This window comes from Podarcis filfolensis (genome assembly GCF_964270895.1).
Source record: "Podarcis filfolensis genome assembly, chromosome: 17".
NCBI lineage: Eukaryota > Metazoa > Chordata > Lepidosauria > Squamata > Lacertidae > Podarcis > Podarcis filfolensis.
The window spans coordinates 6761672-6782509 of record NC_139621.1 but is presented as its reverse complement, the minus strand read 5'-3'; the positions used below and the strand labels follow the sequence as shown (position 1 = coordinate 6782509).

Here is a 20838-nt window from a genome sequence, read left to right as displayed (position 1 = left end):
AAGGTCTCTGCTCCGGGCATGACTCAAGAAGGTTACTGATGAGCCGGAAAGGTAAGTCTTGCAAGAAAAGGCTGAAAGAACTAGGTATGAAAGAACTAGAGAAAATCAAATCAAATACAATTAAAATATTAGTAATTGTCTCCCAATACTAGAAAGGAAGGTTGGGGATTGATTCTGCATTCTTTTCTAGTAAGTCAATGAGGTTTACTTCTAAGTGAACAGGTTCAGGATTGTATTATTATTATGGCATTAAGCAGGCAATCTATTCAAATCCCACTCCTGCCACATTTAAGCTGTTTGGGGGAGGAAGGAAACCCCTGACTCAGAGGCAACAACCATTAAAAAGTAATTGGTGAGGGTGAAGTGTGGAATACATATGTGGGAGATGTACTGCTATTTCCAACATCCTTGTTTTTTAAAAAACTTGGGCACAAAAAATGGAAGTGCTCAGTCTATACAAAGGGATTTCCAAAGATGCTCAAACTGGCAAGCATCAACAGCCAAGTCTGGGAGAAGCTCTTTTCTTTTTCATCTCTGTGGGGATATCCCTGGAAGTCTTAAAGTCAAGTGGGAAAGCTGATTGCCTCTATGTATTGTGGGGGGACTGATCTAGAGTCTTCTCTTGAGCATTACTTTCCAATGCAATTCTCTTTTGCAGGTTGAGTACCACTTAAGACGGCAACATGTGCCTGAGAAGGGCAGTTATGTCATTAGTGACATCACCAGCACTATGCAGTATGAAAGATTTCATCAACGGTGTCTCCGGAAGATTTTATACATCACTTGGGAAGACAGGCGAACTAATGCCAGCATACTGGAAGAAGCAAAGATCACCAGTGTTGAAGCAATGATTCTTCAACATCAACTTTGTTGGACTGGTCATGTTGTGCGGATGCCGGATTATCGTCTTCCAAAGGAACTACTCTATTCCGAACTTAAAAATGGAAAGCGTTACGCTGGTGATCAACAAAAGAGGTTTAAAGACTGTCTCAAGGCAAATCTAAAAAAATGTAGTATAAGCACCACCAACTGAGAAACACTGGCCCGCGAGCGCTCCAGTTGATGAACAGTCTTCACAAAGGTGTCATGGACTTTGAAGACACTCAAACTCAGAACGCAAGGGAGAAATGTCCTAAGAGGAAGGCACACTTGGCAAATCCACACCGTGATCAACTCCCACCTGGAAACCTATGTCCCCACTGTGGAAGGACGTGTGGATCCAGAATTGGCCTCCACAGTCACTTACAGACTCATTGTTAAAACTGTGTTTATGGAAGACAATCTTACTCAGCTACGAGTGATAGCAAAAGAAGAAAGTATGCAGTATGTACCCCCTTCCCCTGCTGCTGCCCCTGATGCTTATGCAGCCACATCCTAGAGAACACTCCAAAACACAACAAAATCTGGAAAGATAATCTCAATTTCCCAATATACCACACTTTCCCAATATATTGCGGATCTAGGGATAGGCAAATTGCGGTTCCTCTGAAACAGAAGCTCTTCCTTAAGAGTCAATATCTGGGTCCCATGTACCAAATGGGCAAAGCTGTGCTTCTGCTGCCCTATAAAATGATCATTTAGAAAGCTTCTTAAGCAAAACACTATGGAATACAGCTTACTCATTGTCTTCTCTGGAGAAAAAAATGCTATGACTTATTAAGAGAGGAAAGGCATGTGTAGCCAATTTCTGAAATCACCCAACCTTGGAATGCCAGAAGTGTCCAGGGCAGCCTCCTTCAACCTGGTGCTTTTCCAGATGTTGCTGGACTAGAACTCCCATTATCCCTGACCACTGGTCATGCTGGCTAGTGGGAGTCCAACACATACCAGATTTGTGTAAGCTGGAGAGAAGATGGGCAGACTATTCTCTTTCTTTTTAACAAGATCCCCCAACTGAAGCCAAATATCTGCAAAGCGGTTCAGCGGGGCAAACGTAAAGTTAAGAATTAAAGAAGGGTAAAAGGATGCCTCTGAGCACATGCTCGTCCCAGGAATTTGCTTTTGTCTCAGTCTTCTCACACAAAAACCCACTCCAAGTGTTCTTCATTTCAGCAGCCAAAGAGAGAGGCTTATAGTTGTTGCTACTGTTGAACAGAAACCTTCACTGATTTACAAGTTACCCAGAGATCAAGTCACCTCTTGTCCATCCCTGGTGTAGAGCCCAGTATCTCAGAGTAGATCAGAGCAGGCTGAAATACCTGGCACATCTGGTTTGCATGGGTAGCAAGTGCCGAAGGTGCATTCCTGGCCCCAGCAATCAGAGAATAGCGTCCAGGTTAGGGACAGTCAGCCCAAGACATCTTGCTGCCCAAACAGCTATGCCAACACCATGACTTCCAAACGTTGCCCTCTGTCTCTTGGGAATATTTCAGAGTGCAACATCCTGTCCGAGGGCAAAGGGGTTGGATAAGGGGCACGCAACGTCCCAGTTCCATATAAACTACCCATAGTGGGCCATCTTGTAATCAGGGGTGCTGGGTATATGGGGCGCAAGGGGCTCCAGCCATCCAATATTTGGGGGCAGGTGTCTATGCCACCCCCAATATTGAGGGGGCCGCCAGGTGGGGGCTGGGAAGAGGGAGGGCAATCATTGCCTTCACGCGTCCCAGCTTCCGCCTGGCAGCCCAAGAACCCAGGAGCCGGGCAGCAGCTGGGGTGAGCAAGTGTAAAGAATGCCTTCCGCACATGTGTCGGGCGGTATCACATGACATGTCACGTGGCCGCACCCCCTCAGTGTGGAGGAGCAAGTCGGTGCCCCTACTTGCAGTTATTAATTTATTAAATAGCTCTCATGGGAGAGTGTTGTTTGTGAATAGAAGGCAAAGGAACACTAGTCCCCAAACATCGATGGTGTGTAAAGAGAGACGGGTGCCAACACCAACAAGCCTATATCACATCCCAAATCTCTGGCTTGGCAGATGAGGGAAAATGCTCTGCGCCAATCCAAGCCTTTGGCATGGTTCCTCTCTTACTACCGTTACTATCGCCCACCATCAGAACAGGTGGTGATCTGAGCTCAGTTTTAGCCTATCCTCTATCAAGCTGGCCCTGCAGTGGGAGCAGACAGCCTTAAATGAAGTGCGCATGTGTGTGCATGCAGGTACACACTCTCTCTCCAAGAGCCCAAACCACAGAGTGGTCGGTTGGCATCCACCTGTCTTAGGAGACCATGTAAGGGTAACGCCTCGGGATGAAGAGATACCAGGCCTGCTGTAGCTGCTGTCTCCCGCGTTGTTTTTGCTGCATTAGCAGCACTGAAGTGACCTCCCAGGGCGCAAGCCTGGGCAGTGTGTAGGAAGGTCCCAGGCTGCCCAGATAACAAGACTCTCAGCCTTACTGGTGTGGCCCAAAGGAAAGCAGAGCAATATGTTGGGCACCAGCTTAGCTGCAGGAGCTGCACACAAGGCACCATCCAACTGCCTTAGGGACTCCACTCCGGACTGGTGTAGGGTTTACTCCTTGGCCCCTTTTTCTCCCAAAGATGTCCCAGGAGACAGCAAGTATAGGTTTTTCCTCATGGTTTACTTCTGAAGCCTTTCTCACAAATGAGGATAGCCACAAGGCCATGGAGGTTTAGGATCAGAGTTTTCCTTCTCCTAGAAGACCTACTGAGGCTCCAATATTCTGGCCACTTCATGAGAAGAGAAGACTCCCTGGAAAAGACCCTGATGTTGGGAAAGATGGAGGGCACAAGGAGAAGGGGACGACAGAGGACGAGATGGGTGGACAGTGTTCTTGAAGCTACGAACATGAGTTTGACCAAACTGTGGGAGGCAGTGGAAGACAGGAGTGCCTGGCGTGCTCTGGTCCAAGGGGTCACGAAGAGTTGGACACGACCAAACGATAAGAAGACCTACCTTCCCAGGATGATGTGCCCCAACTGCCCCATCTGCCCCTCATTTCTCTCTTTGGCACATGCAGAAACCGCCTTCCTGACCATTAGACCCATTATGGGTCTCATCAGCTCAACGCACCGGAGCCTGTCTTTGCATGCAGGGGATAGACAAGTCCCTAACTCACCTAACTCACTGAGGGTTTAACACCCATGGCTATGGTCACCTGGTTTGGCTGGCCAGTTGAAGCCATTTCCTGGGGAAGGGCGCTGTCAGTTTCTAGGAGGCACAGCTGAGAGCTGAATACAGGGTGGGGACCAAGGGTGGACAAACTACTCCAGAAGGAGCATGATGTGTCCTCCACCAGAGATACTGCCGCTCCCCTAACACCCCACTGCATAGAGTGGGATGCTAGGAACTGGGAGTCAGGAGCAGTTAATTATGGTTATCAGATTTTTTTCAATGAATCCAGGAACACTTTTTTTTTTTTTTGAAGCAACAGGGAGTCAGTAGTGGGGATGGTGAGGCAAAAGACCCTGGGCCCAAGCACGCATGCATATTGTATAAAGGTGCAAAGCCCTTCTTTCGCACCCTGTGAAACATAAATGTGCGGAGATTTTTTAAAAACTGGGCAATGGCTGCCCACCCGCAGCTCCTGAGCCTCCCCCAATCTGTCAGAACAAAGGGGGAAGGGGGCAGGAGATCGGGGGAGGCTTGGGAGTCATGGGCGGGTGGGCGGGCGGCCGTTGCCCAGTTTTTAAAAAACTCTGCACATTTATGTTTCACAGGGTGCAAAATAAGGGCTTTGCACCTTGCCCGGCAGAGAAACCATGTGCCTTGCACCCCTCCTGGGCAATGGCCACCCGCCCGCAACTCCCGAGCCTCCCCCATCACTCAAAACAAAGGGGGAAGGGGGCAGGAGATCTGTACCACTGGACGTCCCGGGTTCCCCTTCGGCAGTCAGCAGCCAGGAGCCAGCCAGAGCCAACTGCGCTACCAGGCTGGCTCCGGGCTGCTGAGGCTGCTGCTGCTGCCACGTTTCCCGGGGACAGATTTGCAAACCTGGGGACATTCCAGGGATGTAATTTGTCCGGGGACAGATTTGCAAATCCGGGGACTGTCCCCAGGAACAGGGGACGTCTGGTAACCCTAAGTTAAGTCAGCTGGGCATCCAAAGTTTAGTTACAGTGGTACCTCTGGCTGCGAACGGGATCCGTTCCGGGGCCCCGTTTGCAACATGAGCAGAACGCAACCCACGTTTGCACATGCGCGGATCACGATTTGCCGCTTCTGCGCATGTGTGTGACGTCATTTTGAGCATCCGCGCATGCGTGAACTGCGAAACCCGGAAGTAACCCTTTCCGGTACTTCTGGGTCGCCACGGGACGCAACTTGAAAAGATTTAACCTGAAGCAAACGTAACAAGAGGTATGACTGTATTTGAAGGTTGTGTGCTGCCACACCAGAACACCGCAAGTCTTTAATTTTATAAGAAGCCAGCAACGGCTCAGCAGTTCCCCCTGAAACAATGCTATTCTTCTCTCCCCCCCCCCACATTCTGGTTATCATGCTGCAACTTGACTTGGGCCCTGAGTGACTAAACTGCAAAAACTAAGCAGTGCTCTGGTCAAGTTTTGACGGATCATTTGGAAAAACCTGCAGCATCTCCCTTTGTGAACACAGCAGTTCTATTTCTCCTTCTCTCATCACCACATATACAACCATCCCCTCCCCTTCCCTCTGAACCCCCCCCCCAAACTGAGGAACGTTGAAAAAAACAAAAAGGAAACAAGGCTGCATTCTGCAAAGACTTCCAAACCACATGGAATCCAATGAACATGCAGAAGGCATAAAATAACGGAGACACATAGCATACTGTATGCCTTTTCCACATGACTGCATGCCTTGACCCTCAGACAGGTATATACAGGGAGGTAGGAGCAGGGAGGGAAAACTCCCAGACAGAATAAGAGAGCACACAGCTTATTTTGGGTTCTGCAGTCTGGTGGTGGTCATAGCAAGCTAGGTCAAAATGTACAGTAGAAAAACACAGTCCACTGTGTTAGAGGAAGAGAGGGATCTGGGTTGGAGTAGGGATAAACCTTGGTGTACACACTACCTGCAGATCAGCAAGTAGAAGCAGACTTGAGAAGCCAATCTGATAAAAAGGAGTTGACACACACATAGAAGGGGACCTAGAGGTCAAAAGCAAACAGGAGTTCCAAGAGGTTATTGATAAGTATGTTGGCAGTGACACTTCTCCCTGTCCCCCTATTTCTGGGGTGGGAAGAGATTTTGCTATAAACCAAGGAACTAGCGTGGTATATTGTGTTGGCCTCCAACCTCATGGAGGTCAAATCCAGCGGCACCGCTGCAACTTTTCTGTTTTGGTATAAAGGGGCAGGGTTTCCAAAGAAAGGAGAGAAGGAAGGAAGGAGAAGAAGCAGTGGGAGAATTGAGAGAAAGACGGATATATACTGTTAAAAATTAAAAGCAAGTCCACGTCCCATATTACTACTTCATAGTAAAAGACAGGTACCAGCTATGGGATGCTGTAGACCAGAGGTGAAGTAGATGAAATGTTGAAAGAGCAGAGGATACTACAGGAGCTCACAACAAGCCGTAGCCGTTGGTGGGTGGGGGTCCTCACTTGACCCCCCCCCTCCACTGCCTGTGCCACTGCTGCTTAGAGGGTGGAAGTAGAGGGGGAGAAGCAAGGTGGCAATGGGGTCAGTGAGGGGCAAATGTGTCGGCAAAGCCAACCTGGTCTCCTGTTAGCGTGTCGCTACCAGAGGTCACCACCCACTCCCACGAGGAACTGGATGCATAGACCCTGTTCTGAAACAGGCAAGTGGCTTTTTGTGATAAAAGGGGCTCTTTTAAAGATTTTTAGACCTCTTCACTTAAACCTTGAAATTGGAAGCAGAAGGCTTGGCATGTAACCAGAAGTGTTGCTCTTAACAGAGTGCAGAATATAAAGAATTCAGGATTTCCAGCTCTGCTACAGACTCAGTGGCTAGAGCGTCTGCTTTGCATGTAGAAGATCTCAGGTTCTACCCTCGTCATCTCTGGATTGGGTTGGGAAAGATTCCCTATCTAAAATGCTGTTGCCCTAAAATGATGGAGCAATGGTCTGGTTTGAGTGTAAGTTGTGGTTGTGAGCTTGTGAAATGTTCCGAGAACTAGGGAGAGACGGACAGAACTATTTCTTTCAGTCTGTTGTTGAACGTTTCAGTTACCACAGAATGGCAGTGGGCACCTTCACACTTGCCGTCTTAAAAAACCACTGTTTTTAATTTCTTGTAAGAGCTGAGCACTGCTGAAACCAGGCCAGGCCACAAAACATGCCATGCTCTATTGGATTCTGACTTTGGTGTCAAAATCAGCACCAGATCTAAGGGGAGGTTTTGGTTTTCCTTCCTGAGAGTCTGAACCCCTAATCATTGTGACTCAAGAGGAGTGGGAGTCTTTGTTGGGGGGTGGGATATTCGCCCTTAGCAATTCATCTGAAGCAGACAAGAACTGATGCCCAATTAGGCAGGGATGGGGAACCTGTGGCCAGTAGCAGTGTTAGAAATTAGCCAGGCACATTTTGCGACTGTCACAGGTTCAATTGTGACCACATAGAAATCTCTGGTTGCCAGATTGGCAACTGACAACTCCATCCGACTGCCTCCTCCAGCTTTCTTAAGCAGGTAAGCAGAAGGGCATATTTATTGCATTTATATCCCACCTTTTTCTTCAAGGAGTACATAGTTCCCCCTCTTCTTCAATTAATCCCTACAATGACCCTGTGAGGGAGGTTAAGAGGCTGGGACTGGTCCATGGACACCCAGTGAGTTTCATGACTGAGTGGGGATTCGAACCCTGATCTCTCAGTTAATAGTCCGACACTCTAACCACTAGACCACACTGGCTTCCTAGAGTTCTGCTATGGGGCAGCTATATGAATTCAGTAGGTAAATAAATATGGGGAAATAAAAATGTCACTTAGAGAAGAATCTGAAATATTTTCTTTGAAGCTTGAATTTGTTTTATTCTGGATTGTTTTACTTAATGTTTGAATGTATTGTAAACCATTTTTGAGATTTTTTTCTTCGAAATATGAAGTGGTATAGAAATGAAATGAACAACAACAACAACAACAACAACAAATCCACTCCAAAAAAAGGCACCTAGACATTCTGTTGTGGTGACCGTAACCTAGGTTTAAGGTGCCATTTGGCAATTAGTTTATATACCTGAGTTCCTAACATTGGCCAGGAGTCAGTGACATTGTGGTCCAACAACACCAGGAGGGCTATGGGCTCTTTATCTGTGTATTGGGATCTGCCCACTCTTAACAACATGCCCTACCACACTGGCTTCATAGAACTGTAAAGTTGGAAGGGACCCTGAGGGTCATCTAGTCCAACTCCGTGCAACGCAAGGGTCTTTTTGCCTAACCCACAACTGTAAGATCAAGAGTCTCATGCTCTACCAACTGAGATATCCCAGCAGGCTTGTTTACATCAAAGCCCTGTTTGCTCTCCACTATCTTACCTCCTTTCTGCAGCAGCTGCCATGTAAAGACAGTGTGTCGAGAGCAAGGGAAATCAGGAATTAAAAAGGCCCCAGCGAGGGCCAGTGTTGGCTCCTGGGTTGTCTGGAGGGCTAGCATTCAAACTGAGGCTTAGCCATGGACTTGAGCAAGTCCCCCTTTTAGCTTCAGGGGCCCAATGGCCAACCAATAAGAAGTTGACCTACATCAGGTGACGTGTTACAAGGAGGAACAAAGGGGTGTCTTCTGCCATCACCCATAAAATGGTACACATGTGAAATGCAGTTTAGCAAACACTTCTACCCAAGTCTACACATGTGCACACGAATACAGACTTCTGGCATGGTGCATTCTCATGCAAACCCACCATCCCAGCAAGGCTTATAGTCACATCCCATGAAAGCACACAATTCCACTGGCAACCTTTGGTTCCCCTGAGGTACATGTGCAGGTACTCAAAGCCACATAGCCTCCTTCCTAGACTCAAACACCATTCTTAGGGTGACCTCTACAAAAGCACAATGACATTCAACCCCCAAAGACCAACAGCTTTCGTCACGTAAGTGGCTACCTCTCGGAACCTACGCACAAGTCCCTGTGCAAAGTGCACACACTCTATTTCCAAGGCACAAATGCAAGAAAAGACACTGTCTGAAATTCACATCCAGTGAAACTGAGTAAGTTAATCAAGCCAGGGGAAATGAACAGCTTCCATGCACACCAACATTCCTTGTGACCTCTACAAGCACACTTGACACGCAGTCCTGAAAATCCACAATTCTGCAGGGCAAGGCAGTATTTCTAAAAAGCTGCATAACCTGAAATAAACAAAACTGATACAGAGTCCCGTAAGCATCTGCAGTTCCACAGACCCACACACACACAAGGAGGCACCACCCAAAACCCCATGTTCCAGAAGCAGGGATGTTCTTCAGGTAGCTGACCATGCCCTGCTCCATTGAGCTGGTCCATGCGACACATATAGACACAGGGCAGGAGACACATGATGTCAGGTCTCTCTTCCAAGGCTGACAAAATCAGAGCATCAGAGTCTACCAAGGCTGCACATCTCTCTAGCCACGGGGAGAACGGACAGTGCAGAAGTAGCGACAGCCCTAATCTTGACATTGTAGGCAGGCAGGAAGGACACAGGCCTCCTCCAGTATCTCTTGGCAGACACAGTACTCCACGCTCCCGGGACTGGGCTGTTGCAAGCAGCACTCCCAACTAGTCATGCCCATTTCTGACCTTGTCAGGATGCACACTGCATTAGGACCCTTCCAGCATCCAGGCATTTCTCCTGCTACTCTTAGCAACATTATGCAGGCAACAAAGCTTTGGCTACCAGACGTCTCCCTTAAACCTGCCTCAGCAAGCCACCCCAGTTGCCCGTGTGGTGGTGGGGTATCAGATATTGTCCATCGCAAAGTTCTCTCCCCCACCCCACCCCCACAAAAACACATACTTCCCCCAATTTCATCCCTCCACACCCACCCACCCCAGGTATATCCAGATTACCTGGTCCCACCAGCCAACCAGCCATGGTTTCGCACAGGTCTCACAGAAAAAATCCACTAAGGGCATCTTCCGTTCTCCGCCAGTGGGCGGCAGAGGCTCTCTGGGTTACCCACCGACGTGGTCTTCCCTCTTTCCAGGTGAGCGGCCGATCTGTGGTGCCCCCTTTCCTTGGTGTTGGTAGGAAAGGAAGGGGTTAATCCCACAGAGCTGTTCCTTCCATGAGCGGGTTGGGGCCTGGCATGGCTCTTGCTGGCCAACCCGCCCTGCACAAGGACCCTCACATCTCTGCTGCTCCTCACTGATGCCCCCACAAGGGGACCGTGGACCGGGGAGATGGACAAGGCAGGCCAAAGCCTGAGAAAACCCCACCGTCTCTGGCTGTACTGCAGATGAGGAGGGAAATACCCACAGTGCAATGCTGCTGCTCCGGCTACGAGCAAAACACACAGCCCCTCTCTTCGGTGCACGGGAGGGAGAGGCAAAAAAAAAGTCCAGCCGCTGGTGAAGAAGAGAGAGGCTGAAGACGGCAGCAGGAGGAGTCACTGCAAAGAGGAACGGTCTCTTCCAGGTGGAGCCGGCTGGAGATTCCCAGCCACTTCTGGGTACCACATGGCAGCCACCCAGTTAACAAGGCAGGAGCTGCATTGGCAGGAGGCACGTCCTCAACATCTCCTCCCGGGTGCGAGGGCAGCGGTCACCACGGAGACGGTACCTCCTTGCACGGCTCAGCCTCAGCTGCACTCCCAGCTTGGCGTTTGTGTGCAAGTGTGTGCGCGCTCTTCTCTCACTGCAGCACTGGGTAGATGGGAAATGATGTCAGGTGGCAATGAGAGAGAGGCGGCGGCTGGGGGGGTGGGAGGGAGTGGAAGTGAAATGAGGGAAGAGGCGGGGAAGGGGGGAGGTGGTTACCGAAGGAGCACCTCAGAAAGAGCTGGCTAAACAAACCGGGCAAACGAGGGACCGGCAAGGGGGAAGGGAGAGGAAGCTCCGGAGCTCTGGGCCTCGAAGGAGAAAAGCTTCTGCGGCTCTAGCCTCCCCTCCTTTGCAGCAGCAACAGAGAACGCCTGGCGGGCTTGGCGGAAGACTTCACGGAAGGTGACCGGGTAACCCAGCTCTGCTGGTGGAGGAAACGAGGCAGAAAGGAACACACATGGACTCTAGGAGAGCTGCCTGGCTGCAGTTCCCAGACAGGGGCTGCAAACTGAACAGCAAGATGCTCCAGCTTGCAGTGGGATGGGCAGCAGGACTCTGCCCCCTCCCTGCCCAACTTCAGCAGGGGGCAAGGGGCCAGCCAGCTGCCGCCCGTGACCCACCGTTCTGCTTTTTCATCCTGATCCGTAGCCACCTCAGTCTGACATTCATGGCTCGCAGCAGTTTTATCTCAAGCTTTGAGAAAGGTGAGGGACTTAAGAAAACTGCCCTGGTGGGGATGGGAGGGGGGAGGAGGGAGGAGGGAGGGGAAACTAAGAGTACCGGGTCCAGTCGCAGCAACAGCCTGTTTTATCAGCTTCTCCACTCTGTCATGTTTGCATTCGCACAACCGTCTAGATCTATTCTGGTTAAGTGTGTCAAAACCTCCTGACAACCAGACTTCTAGCCTTCAATCGTCGCTGGCTTGGTTTTGCTTCCTATATATCTAGGCAGCTGTCCCGGCATTTTTGTGTGTTTGGGAGGGAAGAAATTGCCACGGTATCCCAAGTGCATGAAACACTGTCCCTCCCTTGCAAACACACCTGGGAAAGTGAAGCTGCTGCAGGACCAGGAGACTGCCTGAAGGGCTATTATGGGATAGAAGAAATACCTGCAGGGGCGAATGTGTTATTGCTCCCCGCTTGCACCCCCCCACCCCCAATACTAGCGGTGGGCATTCTAATTTTTCTGTTCATACACCTGAGCTATGTTTGAGTGCCTTTGCTTTCAGCGTTAGGCCTCCTGCTACCCACAACTCGAGGGCACCCTGCCCTTGGGGCTCCACGTTCCAGACGTGGCAACATAAAAAAACCACAGAGGCAGGACAAGAGGCCCTTCAGAGGGACGCTCTGCTCTTCCTTCTCGCTGCCGGAGCAGGACAATCTGAGCACAAGGATGGGAAGACCCCAACTCAGCCTACACAGAGCCGCTGCCATGCGCCACGAATACAAAACACGATTGCATACACCCACTGCCATACAGTGGGCAGAAGGTACACTTTAACTAGGAGCGGCAAACCTGCTCCCCTTTCAGAAAAGGCTGGTTGAAACATTACCCAGTCCTCAACACCCTCTTTGCTAGCTCTCTCCCTTGCTCTTTTCAGGGCAAAACAACCTCTTATAAGGTATCCAGAGCTTTAGGTGAGCAGGCTGTGACCCATTTTCAACATAAACCTACCAGCTAGAATAAATGCTGGTTCACTTAAGCACAGGCATGCATCTCCCTGCGGAATGAGGACGCGGAACCTACAGAGGTTTACTTCCTCTGTGGCCATTCCAAACATTTTTCCTGCCCCAAGCAATTGCACCGTGGTCTACACGAGGGGCACCTAGAATTCACTGCAATTTCACAAAAAGAATGCTGGGAAATAACTCTCAGATCAGGGGGGTTGTGAATTGGCACCGCCTGTGCAACACTCTGAGGGATTCTTGGAGCTCACACCTGAAACACTCCTCGCACAAGCTGCACTGAAACAAATGGGAGCTGTGATGGGGAACTTTCCAAAGAGTTGTTACCCGTGCCTAGATGGACATAAGGAGGAGCATTGCCTGAGCAAAGATGACACTTCAAATGTCAGGCTGGGATGATTACTTGCAAGTAATAATAATACTTCGTATTTATAGTGCATTTTTGAAATGTTCGAAGGTTTTGCCATGCATCGTCTCTCAGTTCTTGCAACAGTCATATTAAGTTAGGTTACCATTATTATCAACAAACTGGAGCCTTAGGCTGAGAAATAGTGGCTCACAGCGCGGTACCCTAACTTGCCATATTAAGCAGTAAGATTGCCAGAGTCCTCTTAATCAGAGAATCCTATAAGACAGGCCCGTCCAACTCCCAAGAGACTGCGATCTGCTCCCAGTGTACAAAAACTGGCCGTGATCTACCAATTGTCATTGAGGATTGACCAGAGTTGTTGAGCTTTTTGGAGGGAGATCAAAGTTTTTTGAACTTTTTGGGGGAGAGCAAAGTTGTTGTGCTTTTCTTAAGGGAGAATGACATGCTTCGCTCATCTCACATTCGGCAAATAACAAATGCACCCAGTGCTAAAGCCGATCAATATATTCCACATCGCAATGAGAAAACAGCAAACTCCAGCCACTAGACACGACGGAGGGACAGAGCGAGGAGGCGGAAAAAAATAATTCAGAAGTTATTCTAAGCCCACGATCGATAAGGATCCCATGATCTACCAGGATCACCAGGGGATCTACCTGTCAATGGCGGTCGACCAATTGAACATGTCTGCTATAAGATGAGCCCTGCTGGATCAAGCCAAATACCCATCTAGTCTAGCCTACAAACAGGACATGAGTGCACTGCCACTCTCTCGTTAAGAATACCTGAAGCTGCTGGATCTAGTTCAGCATCCTCTCTCACAGTAGCTGCCTAGATGCCTATCGGAAGCCTGCAGGCAGGACTTCCACTCTTCCCACTTGTGATAGCCAGCAACTGGTATTCAGAGTCAGCGGAGGGAGCTCCAGTCTGCAGTTCTGAGCATAGCTGTCAAGTGTCCCTTATTTGAAGGGACAGTCCCTTATTCCAGCACCATGTCCCGCTGCTGTCCCTTATTGATGGATGTCCCTTAAATGTCCCTTAAATGATGTCCCTTAAATTTCAAAGGAAGCAGCTCCTCTCCCTCCCTCCCTGCTGACCAGGGAGGAAGGAGGCTCCAACTGTGTTGCTTGGCTGTGTTGCTCACCCAATAAGAAGTCCAAGAACGACTGGGGGGTGGAGCTTGCATGCCTTGAGTGTGGCTAGTTAATGCAAGCTGAGGGGGTTTTTGAATGCTGGACGCCATTTTGTTGCACGTGCTGCTGCAAACTTTGCAGTGCAAAGCCAGGCCAGGGAGCCATCTTAAGTTGAGGCTGCATAGGCCTTGTGGTGCATGTGATTCAGATTCTATTCAGTTGAACCTCTGGTTACAAAGTTGGTTGGACAGTGTTCTCGAAGCTACCAGCATGAGTTTGACCAGACTGCAGGAGGACAGGAAGACTGGAGTGCCTGGAACAGGTGAGGCTGCAGGTCCCTTATTTTCAAGGCTGCTGGTCCCTTATTTTCAAATCTGTAAGTTGACAGCTATGGTTCTGAGACTGGAACTTTTCCTCCCAAGAAGATTCCAGCAGGCACCTTCTGTGTCAACCTATTTAACTTCTAACTTTAAAACAAAACAAAGCAGCAACAACAACACCACAAATGCTCCTCTAGCTCCTTCTCTTACGAAAGCAGCAACATTGCTGGAAAGCTGAAATTCTGTGTCAGGCAGCCAGCTGGAGACCCTCCTCCCTTAGTCTGGCCAGTGGCAACTCTTCAGAAGTCCATGCTGAAGCCTGCTGCACAATAGAGTAAACTGTGGACTCTTGGGCCAAACCAGACCTGACTCAAGTGATCTGCTACTAGGATCACATAAGGTTTTCATTTTGATAATTACTGCATGACTGCACACTTCAGTCCCAGGGCAACAGTCTGAAGGCACATGAGATCACCAACTTGAAGAACCTCAGCAGGCCTTGGTCCAGTCACTGCTTGGATGAAGGGCTCCATGAGGGAAGAAGGTATGTATGAATGAGACTGCTCTGAAGATGGGAAAGTGGTGATACAGGAGAGGGGTTTAACGCTAATCCCCAATGCTATAACACACACCCCACACACACATTAAGGAGCTAGCAGATCCAGTGGGGTTGCGGAGCGAAACACAGATATATGCTGTTCTTGTGTTCCCCATCTCTCACACCCCACATGCGTTCGGCATCCGGTTCGATCCTTTTCACAATTAATTCCCGATTGCAAGCACAAACTTCTTAAGACAGGAAGTGGCAAAGAGAAAGGGAGTGGGGCCTTGGGGAGAACAGACCTTTGGGAATATATAAAAGGCGCATGACATAGTGGATTTGCTGTAGCTAAACAGGTGGGTTTGGTCAATGCTTGGATGAGAGATTCCCTGGGAATTCTGTGTACATAATCCGGAGTTTCACAAAAGACAATACGAGATATAGATAAAAGGGAGAGTACACCAACTGCAGTGGAGATTCTCAGGCCAATTATCTCAAAACATAAAGCAAACACACAACTAAACACACACACACCAGACTATGAGCTCATTCATCTGGATTAATCCATTTGTATCTAGGAACGGCCACGTTTCTCCTGTAGGATGTATCCTGCAAAGCAGCAGCTGTCCATTTCTCAGCGAAGCAGCTCTCCACTTTGCATTTCCCTGCCCTGCAAGTCCCCTTAGCTCTCCCCCAAGTGAGAGTCTCCCGGCCATGAGACACTTCGCAACCCACTTTGATGTAGCACTTTGCAACAGTCTTTAAAACCACATCTGCCCTCACTCAGCGAAGACTCAAACAGCAGGAGCAGCATAATAGTTCTTGTGGCCCAGAAAACAAAGAACTAAGCCATGCACAAACAAGAGGCAGAAACCTTTTTGCATGTCAACAGTTGCTAATGTATGATTCCATCTCTCTCCATCCATAGCTATAGCTTTATCATTTGTACACTGCCCTGTACAGTACAGATATGAACATCTTAATAAATAAGACTGAAACGTATTGCATTGCAATTTAAGGACCAAGACAGGTAGGGGTATTTGTGTTTGTGTGTTTGCTATGTATGTCTGATTTGGCCTACAGAATACAATAATTCCAGTGTAATTTTTTTTTTAAAAAAAATATCTCATAGTCCTCAGAGAAATTTCTAGAGGGGGCTTTGCTGGGACGGACCTGCTCTTAATCTGCCCCCAGGCAGTATGAATTGTGCTCAACTAGATCAACTGCGGCTGCCAATTTGACCCAAGAGTTTTGCCCTTTTCGTTCCCAAATGCAATCCCATAAAGATGCAGGGCTGAGAGCATGCAGATCCTGGCCCCCATGCCAGCCAGGCCCCTAAAGCGTTGCAGCAACCAAAAGCAACAGGGAAAAAAGGCATCACTTGCACCACTATTGTGCAAGTGGGCATGGCTGACCGATGGAAACACAGAACAAGGGCACTCCACACTGTAGCAAAGGGAGGTGCTGGCACCATTCTGGAAACCAGGGTGACAGCCATAGAACAGGCCAAGCAAGCTCTGAGCCCTACCTTGTTGGATGCCATCTCACTAACAGAGCGATATGTCTGAATGGTCTCCAGCTGGTCAAGGCACCAGTCTAGCTCTTCCAAGGTCTCTTTGGCCATCTGCTGGTATGTTTCTTCTGCAAGAGAGGTGGGGTAAGAAAACAGCCAGTCAGGTTTAAGTGATGGAGAAGCATGAAGTTCACCCTTGGCCAGTTCTGTTCCTCTTGCCTCACCTGCAGACAGCTTAGGAAACACGTCGCCAAGGGATATCGAGGGCAGGCATAGGATATTGGGATATTCAAGGAAAGCAGCACAGTCCCAGAGAGGTTTTCTTCTTTCTTATTATATTCTTTTAAATAACTGAGGGGCCCAAAGGTCTGAAAACCTATGACCTGCCAGTCATCTATCGGAGCTCACCAGGGGCCTGATAGATTTCCTGTTTTCACTGCCTGCCTGGGACTGCAGAAAATGGGGCTGGGGTGGGGTTGTGAAGCACGAAGCAGGCAGCAGCAGTGGGTCACAACTGGCCTGGTTTAAAGAAAAGGGGACCTGTGGAACTCAAGTCGTGTGGCACTGCAGCCAAGTCTGGTTGTGATGGAAGAAAGAAGTGACAAAGGAACCATTTCAAGAAAACCACGCTTCCCATTCCACCCACTTCACCATGCTCCCAAAGAGATGTGAAGCTTAGCGGAAGTATAAGTATGCACAAGACCACCTAACTGATGTTATGAATGAGCTAATTTACCTAGAAACCAGGGCTGAAGGAAAGGGGGGAACAGGTAGATGAGCCACATACATACAAGGCAGGAACGTAAAGCTGGGCATATGGTTTTGGACATCTAGGAGGGAATCAAGCGAGGCTGTGAAGTTCAAGAGGCTGACTGCAGTTCCTTCTGCTACCGGGTAGCAGAAGTGGAACCTCCAGAAACTTGAGGGAAACACCCCAAATGCACAGTCAATTATAAATGAAACCCTGGATGGTGTTAAAAACCCATCTGATATTGGCCAAATGGTGGCACACAGATTGCAAGATGAATTTCTGGCCAAAAGCACAGAGAACCAGACAATTATCCTGATAACATTGATGGGGCAGCTGAGAGCAGGACTCACCTAAAGCCACCAACCAACAAGTTCATGGCCAAGCTAATGCAGTCTTGGCCATTAGATGCTACATTCGTTCTTTTGCAGTCAGCTTTTCTTGCCCTTCCAAGCTCTAAGTATCCTGCTGTTTAGCCCACACCACAGCTGGAGAAATTAGGGGGATAAGTGCTGGGGTAATGGGTTATTGTCGCTTTAGATAACATGGCTTTGCCAAGAATATGCTCTTTGATTTAGCAATGTAGGAGTGCTGGGGTCCTCTTACAGTTCAGAACCCAAGCAGCAATGTCAGGTGTTGCAACTTTTTATAGAGGAAGACAAGTCAGGCTGATCATTCCCTTTGGGGCCAAGGAGGAAGCTGATGCTCAAGAGGTCAGGGGTGACTGAGGGATTTGAAGCATCAGGAACAAGCACCTGAGGGTGGCAGCTTTTGCAGCCATGTGGGACGGGGCTGCTTTTCCTTTTCCTTTCAAGGGTTGCATTGCACTCAGGGAGATTCTGGCCAACCCAAGATATTCTGGCACTTGTGGCAGAAATTCCAAAGTGTTCCCTCCTTTCCAACTAATTAACACAGGACACAGGTACTTTGGGAGCTCTCCTGAACAAGCGCCACTGAGTTATGAGGAGCTGTGCTCCTGTGAATGTCAAAGCCATGCAGAGAAGATTCCTGGTGGGAAATGCTCCATGGCTCCCATCTGCACAGAGATAGATGCATGAGTTGGCCACCTCATTGTGCCTCATAGTAAAGGCCACATCTGCACAGAGTGGCTCCAATTACCTGTTTCCGCCCGGAGACAAAGCCCCCTTTACTGAATGTGGACCTTTGAGGGGCAATTTATATGATACATCGTGCACGCTGCAGATCTTGGAGAGGGAGCAGGAATCCACTGAACTTTTCATGGATCCCAAAACTTGATGCCAGGCCTATGATGCTGACTCTGTGTATGTTCCCTTGTTTGCTCCTCCAGAACCAGAACCCTCTTGGTACTAAACACTAGGCATCCCATTACCTGAGAGCGTGGCTCTGCAAACAGTTGGCTGGCTGCCCATGGGAGACCTCCTAAGGGGGACAGAAGAGAGAAAAGATAGATGATCAGGCTCAGGCACCACTCTTTCTGGCATGTGTCCCTCCACCCCACCCCCCTGGCTACTTGAGACGTCACCTCTGCAAGTTTGCAGGCAGCAAATGAACTTGGGAGATACTGTAGGACCCAAAATCCATTCCATCCCACTGAGATGGAAATGTGAGTGGTTTTAAGTGGGGATGTGAAGGGAGCAGCAACCTGATCTCAGTTGATCTCTGAGGGACAAGGCCTCCTACCTCTTTAGTATGCCTGCTAGGAGGAAGATACAGCTTAGCCTGCTGTACCAGGAGAATAACTGAAGAATCAATTGCCATAAAAGTGACTACAAATACATTGGTAACGCTGGTGTTCCCTTAGTAGCTGGGCAGATGGTTATGTGCTTAGTGTTATTGGTTTGCATGCACTGTGCATGTCTGAATGAGGCTGACTTTCATTCTTGCTTTACACTCTGTGACTCTGGACTTTGCCTCTGGCATTAATTAAACCCCTACAGTAGTTCTGGGAGGAAGGGAGGAGAGGCAGGCAAGGGAAAAGAAATACAGAGACTTATGTGGAATTACAGCATCTGCTCAGGCTCCAGCTCTTAAGGAACACAAGGGCATCAACTACAAGGGCTGGACTGGGGCACCAAGAAGGTATACCCCACCGCAAAATAAAAGTTGAATTCCTGGGGGTTCAGGCAATTCAGAGTTAAAAATTCCAGGAAAATCCAGAAGCTGATTTAACACCAAACCAGACTTGGTGGGAAGTAGTTCTCATCTCCTCCCAAACTTTGCTGTCCCAGCTCTTCCAGGGGAACACAGCCTCTGAACCTGGAGATTTCATTTAAAGTATTTTAACTTGCCCTTTATCAATGCATAATCTCAGTGCAGGGTACAGTCAGCTGTAATGTTTGGATGCAACACAGCGTTTCCCACTTTTTCTGTAGTCCCTCCACAAGGGGACTGAGCAAACCAGGCGCAGTCTTTGGAAGTAGGTTGGTGGTGGAAGAGAAAAGATCCAGCTGAGCACAGGAAGTGCCATCTGGCCTGGTGCACCAAACGAGAACTAAAATTGCAAACGAGTCACATTTAGGTGTTTCTTGAACACCCCAGAACTGGCACACACTTACTTGTTGGATGTTGGCGTAGGAACATTTGCCAGGATGGAGAAATTATTACGTACGCTCCTCAAGCTTGCCAGGACCTATAGGAAGCCAAAGGGCAGAGAACGTTAGGGCTATGAAGCTGCTCTGTGCAGCCAGCAGAAGACCCCAGAACAACGAGGAGGTGGAATGAACGACAAAACTGAGGCTGACTCTCACCAGGAAGTACCAGAGGTTAAAAATGTGGGCTGGTAGGGAAGTGCTTTCTGTACCCAAACAGAAAGGTGCATGTCTCCTCGTACCGAGAAGTGTGGCAAAAGGATTTCTTCAAATTATGAAGAACTCTTTTAAACTGTTTGCATCGCAGATAAGAAAATATGACAAGGAGCAAAGAAAACTTGGTCTTGCTGCTTTATTTCCTATTCATCATCTCCATAGGTGGACCAGAGAGAGATACAAAATTGAGAGAGTAGCATCTGCTACCCCAGCCCCAGTGTCTGGTTTGATTTGGTCTCTGTTGAAGAGATGAGGGCTTAAACATCTGCATGCAGCAGGTGGGGCACACAATATTAGGCTGCGTATTTGCAACTCAGTATTTTGGCATGTTTTAAAGCTTTCAGAAGTAGGTAAAATAAAATTTACATCCTGCCCCACTTACACCACGAAGTGTGGGAAAGAAAATATGTGCTAATCTCAGTGCCTTTTTTTCCTGGGGGTACTCAACGGTATGCAGTACCGGCATCCTTCCCCCACCAAATGTTTAAAGTGTGACACTTACTGTAAAAACTTCATGGTGAGTACCAGCACCTTTTTTTCTTAAAAAAGAAGCACTGCTAATCATTGTAACAATAAAGTATTGGATGTTCTTACACTTTAAGAAAAATAACAAAGCTCAATGAAATACAAAGTACGAATCGGCATGCAAGAATCTGAATTCACTGAATTCAGCTGAATGTTAAACAAACAAGAAAGAAAGGGGGGCGAAAAAGATATTGTTGAGCATCACCCCTCCCTGCTTTATTTTTGTTTTGTTTTTGCTTAACCTTCAGCCTGAAAAAATAAAGCTTCAAAGCTTAAGCTCCTTTTTGATTTGGGGAGCCTAAAGAAGGTACTGTGGCAGGAATTTCTCAAAGCACACAACTGTGACAAGCCGACTTTTCTCACCTAAGCACGCACAGGGACCTGGGACATACCTGGGCAAATGGTGTCACTATCAGGTCTTCAGTATGTCTGTGAAGGATAAAAAACAACACGAGTACAGATGACTTGTGGGGAAGGGATGACAGAGCACAGCAAAACTCAAACTCTACACTCCAAAACTCTCCCTGGCAGAAGGCTTAGGTAATGTATAGTAAATGAAATTTCAAGCCTGAGGGATCTTTTTGCTGAGTAGAGGAAGCCATGCACTTTTAATGAAGATGGAGCAAAAGGCTT

General features: G+C 48.5%; 1 protein-coding gene across 7 annotated transcripts in view; it reads right to left on the bottom strand.

The window, feature by feature from the left end:
- Window positions 1-20838, bottom strand: part of PDE4A (phosphodiesterase 4A) — a 378145-nt gene that overhangs the window by 41784 nt on the left and 315523 nt on the right. For 6 of the 7 annotated variants that reach the window (XM_083593229.1, XM_083593228.1, XM_083593233.1 and 3 more), the window contains 4 exons: window positions 20598-20634; window positions 19432-19505; window positions 18246-18295; window positions 16162-16274 (listed from right to left, as the gene is read on the bottom strand). In XM_083593229.1, coding sequence (XP_083449355.1) covers window positions 16162-16274; window positions 18246-18295; window positions 19432-19505; window positions 20598-20634 — 274 coding nt within the window. Of the gene's footprint in view, window positions 1-9891; window positions 10689-16161; window positions 16275-18245; window positions 18296-19431; window positions 19506-20597; window positions 20635-20838 lie in introns of those variants that run through there. The other variant, XM_083593234.1, reaches the window with a different exon arrangement.